The sequence below is a fragment of the Thunnus maccoyii genome, chromosome 7 (assembly GCF_910596095.1).
Source record: "Thunnus maccoyii chromosome 7, fThuMac1.1, whole genome shotgun sequence".
NCBI classification, from domain to species: Eukaryota; Metazoa; Chordata; class Actinopteri; order Scombriformes; family Scombridae; genus Thunnus; species Thunnus maccoyii.
The window spans coordinates 133756-157059 of NC_056539.1; the positions used below are offsets into that span (position 1 = coordinate 133756).

Genomic DNA, 23304 nt, shown 5'->3' on the forward strand with positions numbered 1-23304 from the left:
CTTTTCTCCATTTCATCTCTTCATAATTCCTTTGTGAAACCTTTACAATTTGACCATCTTTACAATTTGGAGGATAGTAGAAGCGGTAAAAGTATAGAGGGTCATTGTATTGGAAGCATCTAACCCCTACAATCACAGTTGAGTGTGAGTGTTACTATGTAGTGTGGTACTACATGGTGCACAGAGAGAGGGAAAACATGTTGTCACCACTAGTTGTCAGGCAAAACAGATTATTAGAATGGGTGCAGGGGTGCTAACTCTTATGTTGTAATCATTTTAGTTGGCACAAAGTTCAGTGATGCATAAACATAGACTTACATCCAGACTCAGAAGAAGATACATTTTGAAAAAGTATGTTTCCGTTTAATGCACATGCAGCATGGTTTCATGTGTTACCTGCTCTGGCACTGTGATGACAGATGAGTAGTTCCACTTGGAGCTGTAGGTTACATTTAACTGAATCACAGTTGACTGGTTGACAGGGGAGCTAGAGAAAGACAAAAAAAATCCAGTCAGAACAACACTGATCCTGAAAGCAGGAGGAGTTACAGTAGCACTATGCGGTCAGCATTGTAATGCTGTATAAAGTTTGAGTGTTGCATAAGCTGTTACTTGACCAGCGCAGACTAGTGTATAGTTTTATAGTGTAGTGTATAGTGTATTGGGTGAAGTATAAGCAATCTTATCTGTCAGACTGAGAACTGAAAAACACAGCTGAAACAAACCTAGTGTGACATATTGTTTAAGTTGCCACAGTACAACAATGTGCCACTCATTTCACTAAAAGACCACAAATTGGTAAAATTGATACATTTTTGATAAAAAAAGGAAAAAGGACACCATGACTGCATGAACTCCTCTGTTCATGTTCAGTTTATTGCATCACATTTGTATTATTGAACATTGTGATGGAAAAAAACACACTTTGTATTCTCCACACCACTTTAGATTTTGCACTTTGGAAAAACTCACACTGTATAACCTTGAACATGTTATCATTTTTGTCTGGATCCAAATAGGGAATAGTTTCATCTCGGACATGCTACAGTTATTTTCAAAACAGTCTGACAGCTTTGATGAGATCTGTCACTGGACCCCACACACATCCTGATACCGTTTCCCACACTCCTTGTCTATAAAAAGTATGTACACTTTGTAACCACCATCAGTCTGCAATTACACTCTGTTGTGACTGTATGCTGATCCTTTGCAAGGTTTTTCATTAAAAGACAAAAAGACAACTTGGTCTTTGTCAGCTTTTTATTTTCAGATTTCCACCACAGCATATTGACACTGATACCGCTGACACTGACACCTGCTAATCAGAAGACACCATGATAGGTTATGCGAATAAATAGAAGCAAACACTACATATTTGCAAACTGCCATCTGCCACTTAGCTCCCACAGGCTCCTCCACTCCCCAAAAGAATCCTGACCAGGAGGCAAAGCAGAACACGCAGTGCAAGATCCTTGTTTTTTGCTGTGGTGGAAATTTAATGAAAATGTATTTAAATGCTGAATCATTTTAAGGTCAAGAGGCTTTGCAGCTTGTGTCCCTGTTAGAGGGGCCTGATGAGACTGTTGTAAAGATAAGTGGCTTTGCAATGGCTCATCTCTTCAGAGTGTGCACCGGAAATGTTAAAAAGGTCATCACATCTGGTAACTGTCTTTCCATCTAATCCACTCAGATTGCACCAAAAGGGATTATTGAGCCTAAAAATTCCCCTGTTGAACTTTCTTGAAAGTTGTCTATGCTGTATGTTTATGAGTGTTGATATTTGCTATATTTCTGTAATAGTTAATTCTGCATGCTATTACTTGACTGAGCCAATTGTCGACTAGCTTAACATTGCACTATGCTGCAGTGTTTCTGTATTGCCAAGACATTACCAACCATATTGTTCATGTAGAATGTGTTTATTGGTGTGATTTCTTGCCATCATACTCATTCATTAGAAGGCAAGTCTAGGTGTAAGCAGGTCTGGGTGTAAAGTGCATTATGTAGCAGAAATGTTAAGTCATTTAGCCAATGTGTAGTCACACATGTGCAGTGTCATTTTAGACTTCTGGATGACAGTAACTGCAGATGTAGGTCATGAGGTGCCAGAAATGCTGTTACTTTGATGGTTAAGAGTTCATGTTATAACACAGTGTGGAAGTAGATGCGCCATGTTTATTAGGGTGGGGGCACGAAAGTGTGAGGAACCTATTGTTTTTGAAGGGATTATTAGGGCCTGAGCGCGAAAGTGGCAGGGACCCAACAGTCCCTGGCACTGAATGTGCGAGGAACCTTTTGTTTTTGAAGGGATTATTATTATTATTATTAATTATTATTATTATTATTATTATTATTATTATTATTATTATTAGGGCCCAAGAACAAAAATGGCAGGGGCGGTCTCTGGCACTGAAAGTGCGATTAACCTCTTGTTTTTGTAAAGATTATTTATAATCATTATTGTTATTATTATTATTATTATTATTATTATTATTATTATTATTATTATTATTATTACTATTCCCCCACACCACTGCATTTTTGAGGGGCATAGGATGCTCGAAAACCCATGAATATTGGCACACACGTCAGAACTGGTGAAAATTGCAAAGCTCTGTAGTGATTGGGCTCAGGCATGGCCAGCAAGCTCCATAGCTCCCCAAATGCAAGGCCATTTTGGAACAAAGTTTTTTTTGATGTGCATGAAATTCAGTGGGTTCATTGCTCTCATCATTCTCGATATAAAACATATTTTTTCAAAAATTTTCACCCAACAGGAAGTCAACCATTTTGGATTTTGTGCATCAATTTTCATTTTACACACAAGTCTGAGGCCTTTAGGATTAGTGAAAACTCATGTACCTATGTTCGAATTAGTTAGTATTGTGATTAGTATCAAAATTGGGCTTGGGCATCACACGTCAGTTTTATAGTGCCCCCTAATTACTTTTAGCATTTTTGAGGTGCTAGGGATGCTCAAAAACTCATGAAACTTTGCACATGCATCAAAAGTGGCGTAACTTGATATCGGATCTGGTCTTGGGCATTGGTGTGGCAAAATGGCTCAAGGGCGCCCGCTAGAAATTTCCAAAGTCAAAGCCCCCGCCTTTGGTAGGCAGATGTACCATCGCCGGACTTAAAAAAAGCCTACACGAACAGGAATCGAACAGGAAGTCAGCCATTATGATTTTTTGAATCATAATGGTGAAGGCATTGATAGGTGTTGTATTTAAACAAACTCCTCCTAGAGATTCAACCCGAGTGACTTCAAATTTGGTAGGTTACATCTAAAGACCTTTGTGATGCTAAATTGCAAAGCTTTTTAGTTTTCGTGGAAAGCAATTGGCATGGTGTGCCGGATAATTTTGCCCAAATGATGTCTGGGGCATTAAACAGGAAGTTGTTGTAACTCCACTTTAGATTGTCCAATCTGCCCCAAATTTCTCATGTTTGATAAGAGTCCAGCCCTGAACAGATCTACATGTCAATATTGACTCATAGTCATAGCACCATCTAAAGACAACAGGAAATCAGTCTTACATGACGAACATCATCCGATTTACATGAAATTTACATGGTGTGTTCTATATGATATACAGCAACATGATGTATAATGGGTGTGTGTTCTCTAGCGCCACAGAGTGGACACAGGAAGTAATAGTTATCTCCTACATGTAATGTCCAATATTCATGAAAATGTATATCCATGTCAGTTGTCCTCTGGTAAATGTATTGCTGCATTAATATTTCCCTTATGTAGTATTGCCTACTTGCAACAGGAACTGAGGCCTAAATGACACATAGTTTATCAAATATATGCACATTTTCTGATAAGTCACATCCAGCACCATGTACTGGACACCAGAAATAATAATTTACCATTCAAAGAGTTTCCGATAATCCTGAAAATTAAGGGCCATGTAAATAGATTTACAGTAGTGATACCACAGCTGCTGCTCCCTCTGACACACGTGAAGTGCGAGGGCCCATTCATTCCTGCTTGCAGCTTTAATTAATATTATATTACATTGACTTACAGGTTTATTGTTATATTGGTGCTTGTTATATATGCACCATATACCATGGACACCAGGTTAGATTATTATTTTATACTTTTCAGAACCACATCTCAACATCAACTGAAAATGTGTGCTAACTATGTGGCAGTGATAAAAGAAGTGCTCAGAACTCTCATGTTTCTAATGATGTAGGTCTTTTACCCATTCCTGGCCATTACAGGAGTGGGATGTTTGTAATGATGTGTACCTATGACCTGTCATCTATGACCTCCATCAAGAGATCTTCACCTCTTAGTGAGAATCCTCCTAATGTTCTGAAGTGGCCTTGCCGTGGCTCATCTCTTGAGAGTGTGTATTGGAAAACTGGCTCCAGTCAGAGATAACTAGGGGAGCCGTATGTGTCTGTATATGATCTTGTTGTTCTCTTAGCTGTGGTATATGATGAGTGTTGGTGGTGTAGAGCTTTAAGTATTCCATATACTGCATTCTGTGTGTACACTTCCCAGATCCAGAATAAAGTACATTCAATTAAGACAATTCAATTAACATCACATTCAATTAAGACCTGGACAAAAAGTTTTATTTTTATCCTACATTGGCTATAATTAGAATGAGACTTTTCTGAAACTCTTGTGCAGACTGTGTTTCTGTAGTTACCTGGAAGTGATGGTAATGTTGGCTTTAGAGTATTCCTCAAGCATGACAGCATCAGGAGCAAACAAATACACTCTGGACTCTGTGGGACAGAGATATAAAAATAAAGAAATAGGACAATTCACAGCACAAACAGTACAGAGGTTGGCATCATTAGGTAGTATGGAGTGGCATCATCATATAGCATATTTATTGACAATTTTACCATTGTAATCATCATTAAGTGACTACATGCTTCAATGGTGACTTAACATGTTTAAACATTTTCAAAATCTGTACATCTTGATCATGTTTTTTTTTCCATTTACTGCATGAAACAACAACAGATTAATTCCTAAAACAGCCTGGTTCGATTTGATGGATAACTGGTGTTAGCACCCCTACGGTGTCAATGCAGTGGCCTTAATGAAATTCATTTTTACAGAGATATTGGATTTAATGGCCATAAGAGTCAGTCAGTCACCAGATAAGTTGATCAGCATCCACAGCAGTAGCAGATGAGCAGGTAGCCATGTTTTTGTCAAGCCCAGATCCGCCATCTCTGCCTAATGATGGATACTACCAACCTGAAGGACACAAGGAACACAAAGCATCTTGGCAATTAGCCAGAGCAATCATTCATATAAAAATGTGAAATCATTTGATGACAGCAGCCTCTGGTGAAATGTAGTGCACATGAAAGTACCGGAGTAAACACATGAGCTGGGCTGTAATTCTAAAGAAATTTTCACACTTAGAACAAATGTAGTGTACATTCTGTGTATCATCCATTCGCTCAATCACAAGTCCAGACACCTAAAGAAACTATGCCAAGGAGAAATTAAATACCATCCAGAAGTCCAGTTTGAGTAACAGATTCAGGAATTTAAATGGTTTATCAAGATGAGGTTGATGAAAAGTTGAGCCTGTTTTGCATGGTAAACGCTCTAACAAAAACAGTGCACAAAGTTGTAAATTATGCAGAGTTTGAGTCAGTAAGTAAGTATCAAACATTTTACTGTCATCGTCACTGTCCTTGCACTCACTCCAGACAAACAGCATCCCTTTTTAATTATAAAAAGAGATAAAAAGAGAGAATAAAACAAGAACAGGAGGAGCCTGTGATCAAACCACCAAGCCTGATTAATGGACGACCCTACTCTACCTACTGAGCCACAGAGGCCTCATTATAATTCACTTAACATTTAAGTAATACATTTATGTTATTGATAACTGTAATACCACAGGACTGGGTGGGTGGAGACTGGTTCTGTTAGGCGGCCTGTAGTAGTCAAAGAGGGCAGGGTTGAGACAAAGCAGGAGGTTGGGCTAGGACTGTCACTAGGACAAGGTTTTGTTTGTTTGTTTGTTTTTTATATGATATGCTTTGTTGAATTATGTGCATTATCCAGAATAATGTACAACTTATAACCAAGGGACACAGACACGAAATGAATAACAGAATAGTGAAATACATTAAAAAAAGAAAAAAAAGAAGCAGCATATGTATATAGTAAAGAATATATTTTAAATAAATATAAGTTAATTCAAATCTTTCAGAAGAATTGTTAATTAGAGCAGTTTCCAAAGCTTTAACTTTTTTGGAAGACTTAACTGAATCAAAATACTTCTTCAGCTCAACTTTAAAAATAACTTGGAGGGGGCTAGCCTTATTAGGGTTCAAACCCTGAAGGGGTAGAACTCTTACAAAGGCCTTTACACACCGGGAGAATGATGAATAAATGACACGAAAATGCGAAATACTCGCCTACGACTAGTTCGCATTAAAACTATGAACACTGGCAGCGATACAAATTTGCGACAAAAACACAGAAACACAAATTTGAGAAAGAATTTGCAACAGTGGACAGTGTTTGTAATTATAAATACATGATGATGATGATGCATATGATGATACATGATTCAATTCAATTTTTTCAACTTTATTTATATAGCGTCAAATCGTAACAAAAGTTATCTCAGGGCACTTTTCATATAGAGCAGGTCTAGACCATGCTCTTTAATTTACAGAGACCCAACAATTCCTCCATGAGCAAGCACTTGGTGACATCCGTAAGGAAAAACTCCCCTTTAATGGGAGAAACCTTGAGCAGAATCGGGCTATAGGTGGGTGGCCATCTGCCTTGACCAGTTGGGTTGGGGGGGGGGGGGGGGGGCAGGGAAGCATAATAACAACAACACTAACAATAACAACAATAATAATGATAGAGATGACTAGTAATAATAACAGCCGCAGAAGGTGTCAAGGCTGGACCACGCTGTCATCCTGTGAGACGAGAGAGCACAGGGAAGAAATCAAGTTAGAAACATGCATTAATGGTACATGAATGCATACATGAATCAATATATTACAATTATTTCCCTGCCCACTGTAGCAAGTCAGCCTACCTGCCTGCCTGCAGGCGAGCTCACAGACAGACTGGAAGCTTTGATCAATCAATGTAAATACCGTAAATAGGTTCAAAACACATACAGACATTGCTTTTTCACTGTGTAATATACGCATTCTGTGTGAAAGTACTCATGACAAAAACAAACTGATGTGTGAATTAATTTCACAAAAAAATTCCCCGGTATGTGAAGGCCTTAAGATTGTGCTTGTTTATTATTCTTTGTCTTCAGCTGTGGCTCAAATTGCCCTAAGCTGGAATGAGCTAAAACCATGAAACTTGGCACAATAACTGAAAATGATGCGCATGTGCTTCTCAAGAAATATAAGCCCAATTGGCCAGATGGTAGTGCTGTAATTAATTCCATTTTTGAAAGGCCACGCCCCTCACACCATAAGTCCAATTTACTTGAAATTTGACAAACAAGTCCAGTTTAATGTGCTCTACAAAAAAGCCTCTAGGACCATAAAAGTCTGCCATGGTGGATTTTTTGCTCATTTGCATAAACCGTAAAATGAAGAGAGCTTTTTGAATTTTGACTCTATCAACACCAAATTTGGTATACAGCCTTGCAGGACTGAGATACAAATTTCTATGATAAATGAGCAAGTCTGGTTGAAAAACATGGCCGCCATCAACCAAAATATCTTCGCAAAGGGTGGGGTTTAGAAATTATTTGCTATAACTCACTAAGTGTTTGTCCAATCATCATAAATTTTGGTGCATATGTTCAGTCCATAATTGAGAATAGGTCTACCACAGCATTTTGAGGCCAACCTATAGGGGGTGCCACAAATGCCGCAAACGCGCATATTCTGTTCTCTGCTTTGATTCATGTGCAATGATGCCATCTGTTGGACTTCTCTTCTCTATGTCCTGTTGCACACAGGAAACAGGAAACAGGAAATAGGTAGTAGTCTCCCATCCTTTCGTTTCTTTGCTTGCCAACCATGCACCAACGCCAGAAGCAATCGTTTTCAATCCTGGCTTGTTCTGCTGAAGAAAGCAATGGCTTTTAAAAGTTTACTTTCTTTACTTTATGTATAGAATCCTATATTGAAGAGTATTCCTGATGGTTGATTGACACCGTAGCAATTGTGAACATTCAGTTTGCTAGCATGTCACTATGTTGCAGCATAGATAACATACAGTATATATGATCTGTAGTAACATTAGCTGAGCCCAAATATATTGTTTATATGTTTTACCCTATATGTTTCACTGTATCAAGATTAGTTTATTCTTATCTACATTTATTTGTTTTTAGCACCTATTGTAAGGCTATTAGGTTAGCTCTGTGCATGGTGATTCTGTAAAAGATTTGTGCATTTTCCTTTTCTTCATAGTTTCACTTTTTTTTTTACAACTACTGCAGTGCCCATTCAAAATGTGCCTGTTCGGGATGGGCCGATTTCTGATAGTTGTGCCCATGCCCTAAACACCTCTCACGCAGACTATCGGCAGACATTACAATTTACCGTTGTTCCCTAGATGCCTCACACACAGGCTATCATTAGACGCTATAATTTACCCATGTTCCATAAACACCCACATGCAGGCTATCAGTAGATGCTACAATTTACTGATACTCCATAAATGCCTCACATGCAGAATATTTGGAGACTACAATTTTGAGTTGAGCTGAAGTTGATTGGATGAACTGTAGTGGCTGTTCAAAATGTGCCTAAGACATCCTGCACTATGTCTTGAACATACATACAAAGTTCCCGTATGTGAGGAACGGGAATAGAGTTTAGCTCTCTAAACCTTTTCAATTCATTCTCTATGGTAGTTCATCACTACAGGTGTAATCCCACCTTTCACATCAATGGAATTGCAATGGCAGACTGGCGCTGTTCCGTATTTCCACTCATTAACTTCCCAGGCAGAGGAAGAAGCAAATCAATGTTGTAGAAGCAAACATTGTTTATGAGGTATTTTTATATATTTCTGAACGTGCCTGAGAACTAAGTCTTGCACGTACATGCAGAGTTTTATTCACAGTAACGTTACACAGTTCAATAATGGCACTTAAGTCTCTTAAATATTTTCAAGTCATTAACACTATGCGGGTTGCAATGACAGAGTGGCGTTGTACACAGTTCTGCTCATTGACTCCACGGGCAGAAGAAGAAGCAAATCAACATTGTCAATGTAATTTATGAGGTATTTTTATATATTTCTTGAGAACCACTCACCCAAACAATTTCACACATCGACATTCAATCCTTAAGCCAGCTTTGAAGTAGATCTGATGAACGGTTCTCGAGATGCGCTAAGGACAAACTTACATACATGCATACTGACCACGGATGTATTACAAGAGCTGGATAGGGCGCCGCTGCTCAGCCTTGCAGCAGTTGGGTTGGTTTTTCCCAGTCGCCAATTGCGGTATTGGAGCGAAAAATCCCCCTGCGGCCCAAAAAGCATTTTGCAAATAGACTACCATTATAAAAGAGTCCGTGAAACTGTTGACAGGACGCTTCGAACTGCAAACAATGTCAATTATGACTCTTTCTATAATGAGCTTTTGATCCATGGAGGTCTTATATTTGTAAAACTTTCCTCGAGCCGAGAAAAACAATTTAAAAATCTGTGACATCATCACGATGTAAAGTCTATGGGCCGAGCGGGAACTTGCGGGTGGGGCCAGCGGGGGAAACATTACTGTGCACATTCAGAGGGCCGCACAACACAGAAGCAAACCCGCACCAGGCAAGCAATTGCTATAGGACTGAATGGGCGCCATTTTTAGTCCTGTATCCAGCTCTTATAATACATCCATGATACCGACAGACAGACAGATTCCTTGCTTTATACATGAGAAGAATGTGATGGCACTGTGAAAGTCATTACAGTCAAGAGCTAAGACGCTAACTTCCTGACTCGTTAATGAATGGAGGTTGGCTGGCTGTCAGTCTACCTTCCACTACTCAACAAACACGTGAGGAGGACAGTTACAGTGTATCTAAAACTCTGTGGACAGAATTTCACCAAAATTGGAGTGCATGCTCTGGGGGTGAGTATTCACTAAAATCTGAAGCGCCATATTGATTGGTGCAATTGGGCATGGCCTATCACAACAGTCCCTCCAGGAGCACCAGAGAGACCCCACTCTCCCCTGGAGCACCAGACAGACCCCACTCCCCAGGCGCACCACAGAGACCACCAGCCTCTCCAGGAGCTAAACAGAGACCACCAGCCTCTTCAGAAGTACCAGGGAGACCACCAACCTCTCCAGGAGCACCAGCGAAATCCCAGTCCTCCCCAGCAGCACCAGAGAGACCTCCAGCAGAAGCAGTAGCATCCCTACTATCAGTGTCTATACCCTCACCACCACCCGCAGTGACACTGGGCTACTCACTAGCAGCAGCGACACTGGGCTACTCACTAGCAGCAGCTCCTTCAATCACAGCTGTCTCATAACCAGTGGCAGAAACAGCAACAGTATTACGAACAAGAAGATCATCCTCATAAACAATCAGTACTACAGTCATATACCCTCCCAAAAAGAACTCCCCACACAGAGAGATACCTACACTGCAGTTGCTTCCACAACAAAGGTTCCTCTAGAGCAAAACCAGTTAAAAGACATTATTAATTTGTCACAAAGTTAATAAGTTAAACTGGCCATCTGGTACAATTTAGTTTAGTACAGTACAGATTTTTCATTCAAATGTGTTTGGTTGTATCTTTAATGCTTTATTGTGAAACACTACTTATTTAAATGAGAGAATAGCATCCTTTTCAGTTAGTAGTTGGAATATTCAGGGATTGAACTCTTCAACTTTTGGATTGAAGACTACAAGCCCTGAATTAATAGACCGTATGAACAACATCAATCTAATTATCTTACATGAAACATGGAGACACAATAACACCCCCTAAACTGCCCAAGTAACTACATTGAACTGAGTTTAACCTCCTTAAAATATTCCTACATAAAAAAAATGGAAGACAAGACGATCTGGGGAAATAATTATTTGGTATAAATGGGATCATCATAATTATATATCACTAGTCAAAAAAGGGAAAACTCATATTTGACTAAAAATCAGCAGGGTACTTCTTGAAAACACTAAAGATATTTATTTGGGTGCAATCTATTTACCACCTTCAGGCTCCCCATATTATTCAGAGGAATATCTTCATGAACTCCAGAAAGAAATACTTCACTTCCAGTCACTTGGCTTTGTATTGTTATGTGGGGATTTTAATGCCAGAACTGGCAAGGAGAATTACGTTATTGATAAAGATGGCAGTAATCATTTAGATGTATCTCCTCTATACCAACCCCCTGTTACAAAGCAAAGGCATTGCTAATAGTGAATAAGAGTGGAAAAGAAATTTTTGCAAATGTGTAAATCCCTGAGATTATACATCGTTAAAGGTAGGACCTGAGGAGATACCTTGGGAAGGTTTACCTACTGGTCTGTGTTGGGAAATAGTGTCATTGATTTTGCAATCACAGTCCAGAAAACATAAATGCATTCACAGTGTTATGACAGCGTCCCATATCAGACCACAATCAGATAACACTGTACTTGGAAAAAAATGAAGACCCACACCCAGACACCTACCCCTAATGACAACCTATTACTCCTCCCAAAACACTAGAAATGGACAGAGAAAAGCCTCACCAATTCCACCAATTTAACAACACTAACATCCAAAACATGCTAGATAACTTTCTATGTAAACAATACCTAGTAAAGATAGCAAAAATCTGGCCACAAAAGATTTGGATCACATATTTATGAAATTGGCTAGAGTCAAAAATGAAGAGACAAAAAAAAAGGCTAAATACACAGATGATGAATTACTCAAAATTGAAAAGGCAATAGACCAAAACTCTTTTTGGAACCTGTGGAAAAAAATGAATTCAACCAAATATAAAGATAGCATTGCAATAAAGAATGGCAATGTCTCAAAAAAACTATTTCTAAAATTTATATCAAAATAGCACTTCATGCTCGGGCCCTAATAATAATAATAATCCACTCAAAAACAATAGGTTCCTGGCACTTTTAGTGCCACGGACCGTTGGACCCCTGACACTTTTGTACTCGGGCCCTATATAGACTAGAATGCTATAATTCACTGGACAGATAATTTAAATTAGCCCAATGTTTAACTCAAAGAAAACATCCTATAAAAAGACAAACTCTAACTAGATATAGACTAAGTGACCATGAACTCACTATTGAAACTTGTCACCATAAGAGAGAATGGCTAGAAAGAACACACAAGTTGTCCAAAATACAAAGAAATTAGAGAAGATTTCTTCCTCGAATTCAACCAGAAAATTCCAGACTTTCTTACCCTCCCAAAGGACAGACTTCTGGGAGAAGACATCACTTCAGTAGAACTGACAGGAGAATATGTTCCCGCATGTCACAAAGAAGAAGACATATTTCAAGATAGAAGATACTTTTATAGATACTTTTAAGACTTTGTAAGATACTTCCTTTTCTCTTATTTCATTTCAGAGAGAGAGAGAGACCAAATCACCCTCTTCCTCAAACACAACAATATCACACACACAAAACCCAGCAAGCTGTACACCATACCCAGGACATAAAGATGAGTCCCAGACAGCACTGAGCAATACTAAGAGGCTAGCAATAGTGAGGAGATTCAATTATTACTACAAGACTTTATAGAATACCCCTACCCTCCCACTACTGAAGGTGTATGTGAGGCTGTCCGCAATATAAATTACATCTTCAATACAACAGCAAATAAAGCTAAATTGAAACTACATACAAATGAAAGAAAAACAACAAAAAAGAACCATTGGTTTGACAAAGAATGAAAATTATCTAACCAGAAACACAGAGCTCCTACAAATAATCATATACGTCTTCAGTACTGTGAAGCACTTACGACATATAAAAATACAATCAGAAGCAAAAAGATAAAGCATACTGTGAAACAGCTGTGCCCACTTGAAGGGAGTATAGAGTCTAACTCCTTCTGGGACCAGTGGAACTCTGTCTGTCAGTCTGAGCCTGAGGAGCTGGCCATACAAGACGGACACATATGGACTCGATATTTTCACACCTTATTTGGGCCAAAACCACCAGGAACTGACTTACAAACCAAACAAATACTGGAAAAACTACTAAATATGGAATTGATATTCAAAGACCACCAGAACCCCCTAGATTTCCCCGTTACAATCAACCATCTGAAAACAAAATTGAAGACCCTCAAAAACAAAAAAGCATGTGGGCCTGATGGGATACTAAACGAAATGCTGAAATACAGCACAGAAAAATTCCAATTGGCTATTCTAAAATTATTCAACTTAATGCTGAGTGTGGGATATTTTCCTGAGAGTTGGAATAATGGTATAATTACACATATATTTAAAAGTGGAGACAGATTTGACCCTCAAAATTACGGAGGGATATGTGTCAGCAGCTGTATGGGCAAGCTGCTCTGCAGCATCATCAACTCCCGTATGGTTGAGTTCCTCAATGAGCACAATGTCCTGCATAAAAGTCAGATTGGATTCATGCCTAACCATCACACATCTGACCATATCTTCACCCTCACCACTCTCATTAACACATATGTGCACCAAAATAAAAATAAAATTTATTCATGTTTTGTAGATTTCAAAAAGGCCTTTGATTGTATTTGGCATGAAGGGCTCTTTTATGGATTATTAGAGAGTGGCATAGGCGGTAAAACCTATGATCTAATTAAATCAATGTATTTGAATAATAGATGTGCAATTAAAATTGGAAACAAAAGAAGCAGTTACTTCAAACAGTACTGTAGGGTGAAACAGGGCTGCAGTTTGAGCCCAACCCTCTTTAACATATACATAAACATATTTGCAGAACAACTGCAAACATCCACAGTTCCTGGTGTGACTCTGCAGGACACAGAGGTCAAATGTCTGATGTTTGCTGATGACCTAGTTCTCCTGTCTCCCTCAAGAGAGGCTTACAGCAGAGCCTGGACGTCCATGTCTGACTGGACACATTCAGTAAGACATGGGCTCTAACTGTAAATATGAACAGGACCAAAATATTGACTTTCCAAAAAAGATCCAACTCCCAGAAAAATAAATTCACATTAGGAAATATAGAAATTGAGCATACAAAACATTATACATATCAAGGCCTGAATATCAGTTCCACTGGACATTTTGGCCTGGCTGTGAATGAGCTGAAGGAGAAGGCAAGAAGGGCTTTCTACACCATCAAAAGAAAAATACCAATTGACCTTCCAAAATTCATAATTCAGTAATAGACCCAATAATGTTATATGGTAGTGAAGTGTGGGGTCCACTTACCAGCCAAGACCTCCCAAAATGGGAAAAACACCTGTTAGAAGTCCTACATGCAGAACTGTGCAAAAACATACTGAGAATCCACAGACACACAGCCAATAATGCATGCAGGGCAGAACTTGGTCAATATCCTTTAACAATTAAAATTCAGAAGCGAGCCATCAAATTTTATAAACACTTCCAATCTAGCGACCCCCAGTCCTACCAGTACAAAGCCCTTCTGTGCCATGAGTTGAACAAATATCACAGTCTCCTCTGCCGGCTGCTGCTGAAGCTCTGCCCACACACACCAAAAACAATCTGGCCCAACCAAATCATCTCAAAACAAAAAGAAAATTATATCAAATATTGGAACGAAACCACAAAATTACAAAGTAAATTAGAATTGTATTTGGCCCTAAATAGAGTACACGGTGGCTGAGTGCCTGACCACCGTGACTGATAGAAAACTGAGAAAAACGGTGACAATGTACAGACTGTGTGGACACAGCCTGGCCATAGAAACAGGCTGTCACAGGCAGAACAGGCTCCTCAGGGAGGCCAGGCTGTGTTCACTTTGTCATAAAGGAGAAGTTGAGACAGAATCTCACTTCCTATTATACTGTGACAAATATAAAGATTTGAGAGAAGTTTTCTTTGAAAAAATAAGTCATATACATCCTGAATTAATCCACCTCCCTGATCTTCAGAAACTGTCCTATCTATGTGGGGAGAAAAGTCAATGTGCAGTAAAAGCTGCAAAATATATTAAGTCTTGTCATAATCTGAGAGAAATAAGCTCTGTAGTAAATGTTTCTGTGTGATTACATCTGTAAAAATACCTTTTATTATTTTGTATTTAATATTATTGTTTATAATATTATAATGAGAGAGAGAGAGAGAGAGAGAGAGAGAGAGAGAGAGAGAGAGAGAGAGAGAGAGAGAGAGAGAGCGAGAGAGAGAGAGACAGAGAGAGAGAGACAACCTTGTGACAGCAACCTTAATAGATAAGCATGGACACACTGACACTGGTTACCATCTATATCAATCAATCCAGCAATCCACACCACAAAGGTAGGATGATAAAATATGCTTTCACTCACCAAAGCTGATGGCTCACTTGAAAAGAAAGGCGGCATAGTGACTCTTCCTATGGGCTTCTTCTCGATGACTTAGGGGATGAAGTCGTGTAGCTGCTGAATTAGCTGGCTTTTGATGGACAGCATGGCCAATAAGTTGAGTTGCAGCTGTCCCATTTGCAAGTGAAAGTTTTTATCCTCTTCAAGTTGGAAAAGTTCCTCTCTGACTCAGATGTCATCATAGGAGTTGTTAATAGGAGTTGTTATGATCATTTTCAGCAGAGTGATGGTCTCAGCAAAAGCCTCCTCTAAGTTGTACTCATGGATGGATGTCAGAGAGCTAGCTGTTAACCACCTTCGCAGTGATCAGGTGGTCACTGTGAAAACCTCTGTTCCACCAGAGATGACTGTGTTGCATGCACACATGGTCTCGAAAATACATCTGAATATTCCCAGTGCTGTTTCACATTTTCCACACAGTTTAACACATGTGATGATCTGACTGAGCTCGTACCTGTTTTCCTCCACCTGTTTGTTATGCTGCTCAATTGAGCGCCTGTTTGCACTGTCAATTTGGGAAGCTACTTTTACCTTTACAAGTAAGCCCAATTTCACATCATTGTCCAGATGACTCCTGCCGCTCTCATAAATTGCAATCCTCTCGGAAAGATGTTTCAAAGTCATATAATCCATAAACCAGAATCCCATTCCTTTATTTAAAAACCTTTGTAAAGATTAAAAAACAGAAACTTGTGCGTTTCATTATTTAAGCATACAAGCTGCACTAGAATAACAGTTACAAATTAAATATTGGCCTGTAGCCTTAAAGTAGACAGCAAAGCAGTCCAAAAAAATTCAAATTCAAATTAGAGGAACTGTATGAAATGTCATGCTGTAACAACCATAGATGATAAAAATAATGGATGTAGACACCATGACCATATTTGGATGAGAGCGTGGAGCTAGGGAGGAGGTCCCCAGGGTCCAACTGCAGCACCTCACACACTACACTGGTAGCAACTTGTCAATCATAAGGTAGCCCCACCCTAATAAAGCATACCCTGCTTTATTGTCTAAATGGGGCCATGATTTACAAAATGAACATTATACTGTATTGAAGAAGACTTGAAACTAGTGATTGAGACCATGAACACATTAGGAAAGTGTTTACTGAGGTAATAAATCAAGTGAGAACTAGGGCCATTTTCTCTGACTTCTATACAAATGGACTTCTTTTTTTGGAGCCAGTGGAGTCACCCCTGTAGGCCATTAGGGAGAATGCCATTTTAAGGCCATTTTAAGGCACTAAGGCACATTGGCTTCACTTTTCAGACCTGAAACTATAGGCTTGGCAACAACAAATACAACTGTGTGATTATGTGCACACTTAGAATTGGTAAATCTAAACCCATGATTTGAAAGGTTTTGTTGTTTAATAAATGAAATTCTGAATTAATGTTTTACAAATTTTTGCTAGGATTCTTTTTTTTTATTACTAAGTAGTTATAATAGTAGGGGAGAATGGGGTAAATAGAGCCAGTGGGTAAAATGAGCCACCCCCTTTATCTAGGTAACCATAAGCAAAAGTAATCATGTGACCACAAATTAAGAAAGAATAGTTCACATTACTCAATCCATCTTAAAAAAGATTTTTGTCATGCCAATTTTGCAGTAAAATCATCATGTGTAAAAAGTGGCTCATGTTACCCCGTTCTGCCCTATGCATGTTTATCGTTATACATATTATTCAACACAGGCCATTTCGGTAGAGGCATTAAATATGAATAAAATAGAAAGACATTTTTTCTATTTTTGTACGGCACTCTGTAGTTTACTGGTGTCATTAAGGTCTTTGATAATATCAGAGACGGTTTGTAGAGCATCTTTGATATTGCGTAGCTCCGTTGCTGTGCGCTGATGTTGCAATTAACTTTAAGTTCTTATCGATGTAAGTTCTTTGCCCACTTATCATCAATTTTGTGTGATCTACACTGTATACACTAACACTCATTCATATTTTCCCACGTGCGATAAACATTTCATTGTGAGAGAAGGGTTGGCCCCACATTCACGCTGGCAACTCTAGGCCTACTGCGGACACGAATCGGGATAACGGTTGCTGTGTCCGAAATCACGCCCCATTTACTATATAGTGCACTATGTTACATATACCCTCCGCCATTGTATTTCAGTGTCTGAATACTGAGTGTGTAAATATATCCACTAGGCTATATAGTGCCCTCAAAAATTCCATTTAGAGTCTGTTATATAGGGAGGCATGACTGAGTGAATAAGAGTGATTTCAGAGACAGCAGCAGTCTGAAGCAGCAAGGCAGGGACCAATGAACATGAATTAAAATCCTAACACAAATGATGTAATTTAGGAAGATACAATATTCATAGATCATCAATTATAACAGATAATTTGAGAGTTAATAATAACATAATTTGTTTGTACAGTTCTTTCTGGTGATGGCCACTAACTTGCCGTGGAAAGTCAGTTGCAGCTGCCACCGGAAGTACCACTGCTAGCTGCCACTATTTGAGCCAGCCGTTACTAGATCCGATAGCTACGGCATAGGAATCGGCAACGGCTTAGGAAACGGCTTAGGAAACGGCTTATGCCACTGGAGAAGGAGTGGCCTACCATCAGCCACTTTTCGATTTCAGTGTTACTCTTCTAATTTGCGGTTTTAGTTTGTCAGCTCTTTAATTTTATTCCATCTTTACTTGGCTTCGATGTGCCGTATGTATATGGGAAAAGTAGATTTTACGTCTGAATGCTTTCAGTCCCACCATTTCCACTCTTCGCGCACATCTATATCCAGTCCGAGAAAAGGCTGAAGGCCTAGGCTATATAAGGAAGTAAAAGATTAGAAGTAGTAACATTAGTAGAATTAAAATATTAGTTCATGGCTTAGGCTAAATAATTTTATAGTGACAGGCTGATTTGAAGTGATTACAGAAGTATAAACAAAGGCAAAGCTAAGTAAACAATGTGAGAATCGAAGGCTTTCTACTGTTCATTTCGAAAGGTGATCTATCGTTATCACAGCTCCAAAAAGCAAACTCAATTTCACGTTAGGGCCAAATATGTTGTCAGTATGAAAGAACAACTAAGTGTTTGACCACAAAACTTGCACTATAACCACAGCAGATCATTGCTTTGCTCATCCATTTGGTCTCGGAGAATGCGTTCATTCTACAGACACCTATTACAGCATTTTAGTATACTAAACGAGCTTCATGAAAGCGTGAATTTGCTTTACCTGAACCAGTAAAAATTATTCAACTTACCGCAGCTGTTTCGAGCGTTTCCTTATTCGCAGGTCACAAGACTAATCGAAATTGGCCGGAACGATTCTGTGCTTTACTTTGTTCCAGTAGGACATTAATTCGGCGGACTCCAGTATTTGACCTTCTAGTGAAGTGCTTCCTGTCAGGGCATGCGGATTCGTGTCCACTCGGCCGTTGTTGGATGACTTAGATACACGCTTTGGTTTACAGTTGTACTAATCGCGAACATGTCTTTAATGAAGCTTCGTGTTCCACATCGTTTGTTATCGCGGTAAGACTCACAGAGTAAGGTTTGAAAATGCATGCGAAATACAGATTCCAAAAGTAGGGATCATGTTAGTTTGCTGTCAAACATTCTATAAATTAATGGAGAGAAGGGGTCACATCAAACTGTCAGTCTGATACTGAATTGCTTAACGTGAAATGGCACACATTAGTTAACTTGCTACATGACAGCATTTACTCTATAACGTTACTTGCATGATAGAAACAGACTTCGCCTTAAGTGTCACTTAAGGTCGTTTTTGATGTGGTACATATCTGACATTTACTGTATATTTTGTTTGTGTGGAAATGGTGGGCGTGTGTGTGTGTACGGGCAGATGTGTTTGCTCTGTGTTCACCCGGACAGGTTACTTGTCAGTGCTCAGTCAGGCTTCCCTTCTCCACACACAAACTCCTCAACTGAACTCCAACAGGACGTCAGTGGTCCGCTGTGGCCGACAGAGATATGAGAGACTGTACCCTGTGATGCTGGTCCGGCCTGATGGATCCACAGTCAGCATCAGATACAAAGAACCCCGACGTATCCTTATGGTTAGCACACTACCTCCTTCACTCTCTGCTCTGTTTCTATTCAGTGCTTTCTAATTGCCACTTATTTGTGAAAAAATAAAATTAAAATTCCGAGTTAAAAGTAAATTCAATTTTAAACATTGGCTGTATTTTCATAGTTTTGTCCGTTCTTCTTGCTCATGATAACATGACTGACCAATTGCATTTGCAGTATTATTAAAAGGAAAATGTGTTTAAAACTTGATCTGGACCAGCTGTATCTTGCCATAAGAGTTTTTCATTTTAGCAAGTGCAGTAAATGAGTCTCACAATGTTAAGAAACACTTTACTGGGGGACTCACGTGATTTAAGCATTGCATTTCCATAGATTTGGGGACTTGCAGAGATAAAAGTAAAAAACTGGTAAAAATTGAAGCAGCAGAGGCTGTGACATCCTGAGTTTTAGTCCCTTGTATGCGTTGAGTTCTGTCTCCAATCCAAAGCTGAGATAACCCTGATGAAAGGACATTATCAGGGTTATTTTCTCTGACTTGACAAAGCACCATCAAAATCATCATACAGCTGATTTCACTGGTTGAGTAGTACTCTCATAATGATTTAACTGATATATTCATTATATTTATTTAAATCTTTTCATTTAAAACATTTTGCAACACCTGTTCTGTCATAACCCTAACCCAATCCTGTTAATACTGACAACTAACCGCCTTGCTTAAGATAAAAAGGTGTACTGATCCTATAGCAGATGAGTTCATGAATGTATTTATTGGCATTTATTCATGTGTTTTCAAAGATGCCAGTCGATCTGTCTACTCTGTCTGAAGAGGATCGTCGAGCGCGACAGAAAAAGAGAGAAGTGAAGAAGACAACAAAACAGACAGCAGTTCACTATGAAGGCGACTTCAAAGCTGACAAGTACAGCCACTTCTGGAAGAAGAAATAACTTCTTTATATGTTTTATTTGTAGCTTCCATTTGTCCATATGCATACAGTGTGTCTTACTGGATTGTTTGCATGCCAAGAAAGATATTCTTCCAAAAGATCAAATTGTGGGACACTGAAACCCAGACTAATGTTATTTTTAATGGCAGGATGTCTGACTGAATACCACACATAGCAGGGGGAACTCTGCTCTGTGTTTTACTTATACTTTGGGGTTACTTCTCCAGAGACTTAAATAACAATAAAGTTGGAAACTGTAACAGTATTTAGTTAATTGTTTTAAAGCTGTGTATTTGTGGTGACTTTTCATAAAAGACAAACTTGCTGTTGGATGCTATACAAATTCTGCTGTTGAAAATTGACGATGTCCTTGTTGGGCTGCATATATGCCCTGGGTGACGAACCATCAAAGAAGACAGAGGCAATATACTGCACTTGCTGCAGCAAGCAGGAGCTTTTCATCTCTACTCTTGGATGACATGATAAATAAACTCTCCACTCAAAAATAAGCTTTTTGATTAACTCCTCCTAAGAGCATTGACTTAACAGACTGAATTAATAAAGACTCTCTGTGCATTGCTGGATTTGGAATCATTTATGTACATATAGTACAGTTTAGAACATACAGTGCTCAATTACATACATAAATGCCCAGCAACAGGAATATGTGTAATCAATCAGAACCAGTGAAAATGTATTCTTTTTTAATGTATGTAATTAGGAGTTAGGAGAACTTGTTGACTGAAGGAAGCAAAATAAGTTGATGTGGCATTAGACAGTCTCCTTGGAAATATTATGGTCAGTCATTTAATAAAAAAGAATGAAAAGTACTCGCACTCTGCAACCTTGTTCCCAGTTCTTATGATTCTACATGGACATGACAACATTTCAACCACTAATGGTCATCCTCTGGGTTGTGAACACACATAAATAAGCTGTGATGACATGGCATTAGTGAGTTTGATAACAAGATACAAGTGAGGACAAAAAAACCTAATTTAATTCATTACTGGAGTGGTACTATGAAAATAACATCAACATCAAATTATCAGAGAAGATGCATATATAAACACAATTGTATGTATGCATGTTATCTTAAAACAAAAGTTTGAGTCATACAATATATATGAGATGCCCTTCACCTTTTGATAGGAGTGAGACGTGAGCCACGATTTGCGTAAAAACTCGTAGGCTACTCATCGTTTGAGTCATAACTCAGAGAAATCTGAACACAGACGATAATACATCCATGAAGAGCACCGGGCTTTGAAGCAAATTTGACATGGCGGCCAAACCCTGTAATTACAAAATCACGTGAATCACACTGACCAGAATTTAGAATTCACCAAAGCCAGAATTCGGAGTTTACTGTCAGAATTCTGAGATTAAATTCAGACGCTGCATCCATAGCCTACTATGCACTACATACTCAATATGTGTACTATTGTTCAGCACACTTTTGTGTGAATAAACAGTAGTATGTATCTTTTCGGACACAATGATCTGTAACTATCACTGTAACCATAAAGTCTGAACTAAGTTAAAAAAATATATTACGCCTGGCAAAGTGAAATCTTACTTGAATTGAAGCATTATTGATGTTACGCTAGAGCTGCCTCGGTCACTGTCCGCCATTGTCTGTAATGTTATTGTTGTCATCCTCACTACTGCATTGCATTGTTGGATATTTATGCCGGTGTAGTGTGTAGCCAGAATTCTGACTCTAAAGTAAACTAGGAATTCCGACGGAGGTCAGAATTCTGAGATTAAAATCAGTCAATTCTGACTTTAATTATGAGATACAGAAGTCATGATTATAAGAATTCTGAGTTTATTCTCAGAATTCTGACTTTTTTTCTCAGGACTTTGACTTTAAACTCGGAATTCTGACTGTAATCACAGAATTCTGACTTAAAATTCGGAACTCAAATACATTTTTCACGTGGCCCTAATCTTCCATATAAAAGAGACGTCTGTAAATCATGGATGTATAATAAGAGCTGGATAGGGCGCCACTGCTCAGCCTTGCAGCCAATTTTTCCCAGTGGCCATTCGCGGTATTGCAGCGAAAAATCCTCCTGCGGCCCAAAAAACATTTTCCCCATAAACCACCATTGTAAAACAGACATCTGTAAATTTGACAGGACACCTCGAACTGCAAACAACGTAAATTATGACTCTTTCTATTGAGAAATTTTGAGTCATGGAGGTTTTATATTTGTAAAACTTTCCTCAAGCCGAGAAAAGCGATTTAAAAACCCGTGACCTCATCACAATGTAAGGTCTATGGGCCGAGCGGGAGCTCGGGGGCGGGGCCAGCCGGGTAAACACTACTGCCCACATTCAGTGGGCCGCACAACGCGGAAGCAAACCCGGAAGCTAGAAACTTTTTTTGGCGTATGCACCAGGCGAACAATTCCTGTAGGACTGAATGGGTGCCATGTTTAGTCCGGTATACAGCTCTTATAATACATCCATGCTGTAAATTAGCGGATAAAAGTTCTCTTTATACACTCATGATCTCAACGCTGTACTTCCTGTTAACGTCCCCAAAGCATTATGTGAACTGTAGTTCCAGAAGTGACAGAATGATTAAATGATAATGATAAAATGATTAAAACCGAAGTAAGACAAGGAACAAAGAATCATAATAATTGAGCAGGCAAAATCCATTAATAGCTTATTAACGTTGCACTATCAATAATCTGACACTCCTCTTTCATAGGTAGCCTAACCTAGATGTTGTCCTGTGTTGAAAACCAGTGGACCAACAGCAAATAAACCAGTAATAGTGCAAAAAAATTTAAGGTATAGTAGTGAAATGGTAATGATATGTAATGTTT

The 23304-nt window shown here is 38.9% G+C and overlaps 2 protein-coding genes and 1 long non-coding RNA gene across 4 annotated transcripts in view; 1 reads left to right on the forward strand and 2 right to left on the reverse strand.

Moving 5' to 3' along the window:
- The window catches only part of ctns (cystinosin, lysosomal cystine transporter), a 33269-nt gene extending 14458 nt beyond the window's left edge, over nt 1-18811 (reverse strand). The window contains exons 1-4 of one of the 2 annotated variants that reach the window (XM_042417714.1): nt 17916-17934; nt 5137-5239; nt 4677-4755; nt 397-487 (exon numbers count right to left, since the gene is read on the reverse strand). In XM_042417714.1, the coding sequence (XP_042273648.1) occupies nt 397-487; nt 4677-4755; nt 5137-5212 (246 nt within the window). In that variant the 5' untranslated portion in view covers nt 5213-5239; nt 17916-17934. Of the gene's footprint in view, nt 1-396; nt 488-4676; nt 4756-5136; nt 5240-17915; nt 17935-18724 lie in introns of those variants that run through there. The other variant, XM_042417713.1, reaches the window with a different exon arrangement.
- A 47-nt stretch (nt 18812-18858) lies between these two features.
- Nucleotides 18859-21040, forward strand: mrpl55 (mitochondrial ribosomal protein L55). Its single transcript, XM_042417717.1, has 3 exons — nt 18859-18995; nt 19327-19540; nt 20313-21040. The coding sequence occupies exons 1-3, from the start codon at nt 18952-18954 to the stop codon at nt 20460-20462; spliced, it is 408 nt and encodes a 135-aa protein (XP_042273651.1). The 5' UTR covers nt 18859-18951; the 3' UTR covers nt 20463-21040.
- Nucleotides 20500-22282, reverse strand: LOC121901073. The gene is made up of 2 exons (XR_006097174.1): nt 22041-22282; nt 20500-21757 (listed from the first exon to the last, which is right to left on the reverse strand). It is a non-coding gene; the product is annotated as an uncharacterized LOC121901073 (long non-coding RNA).
- Nucleotides 22283-23304: the final 1022 nt, after the last annotated feature.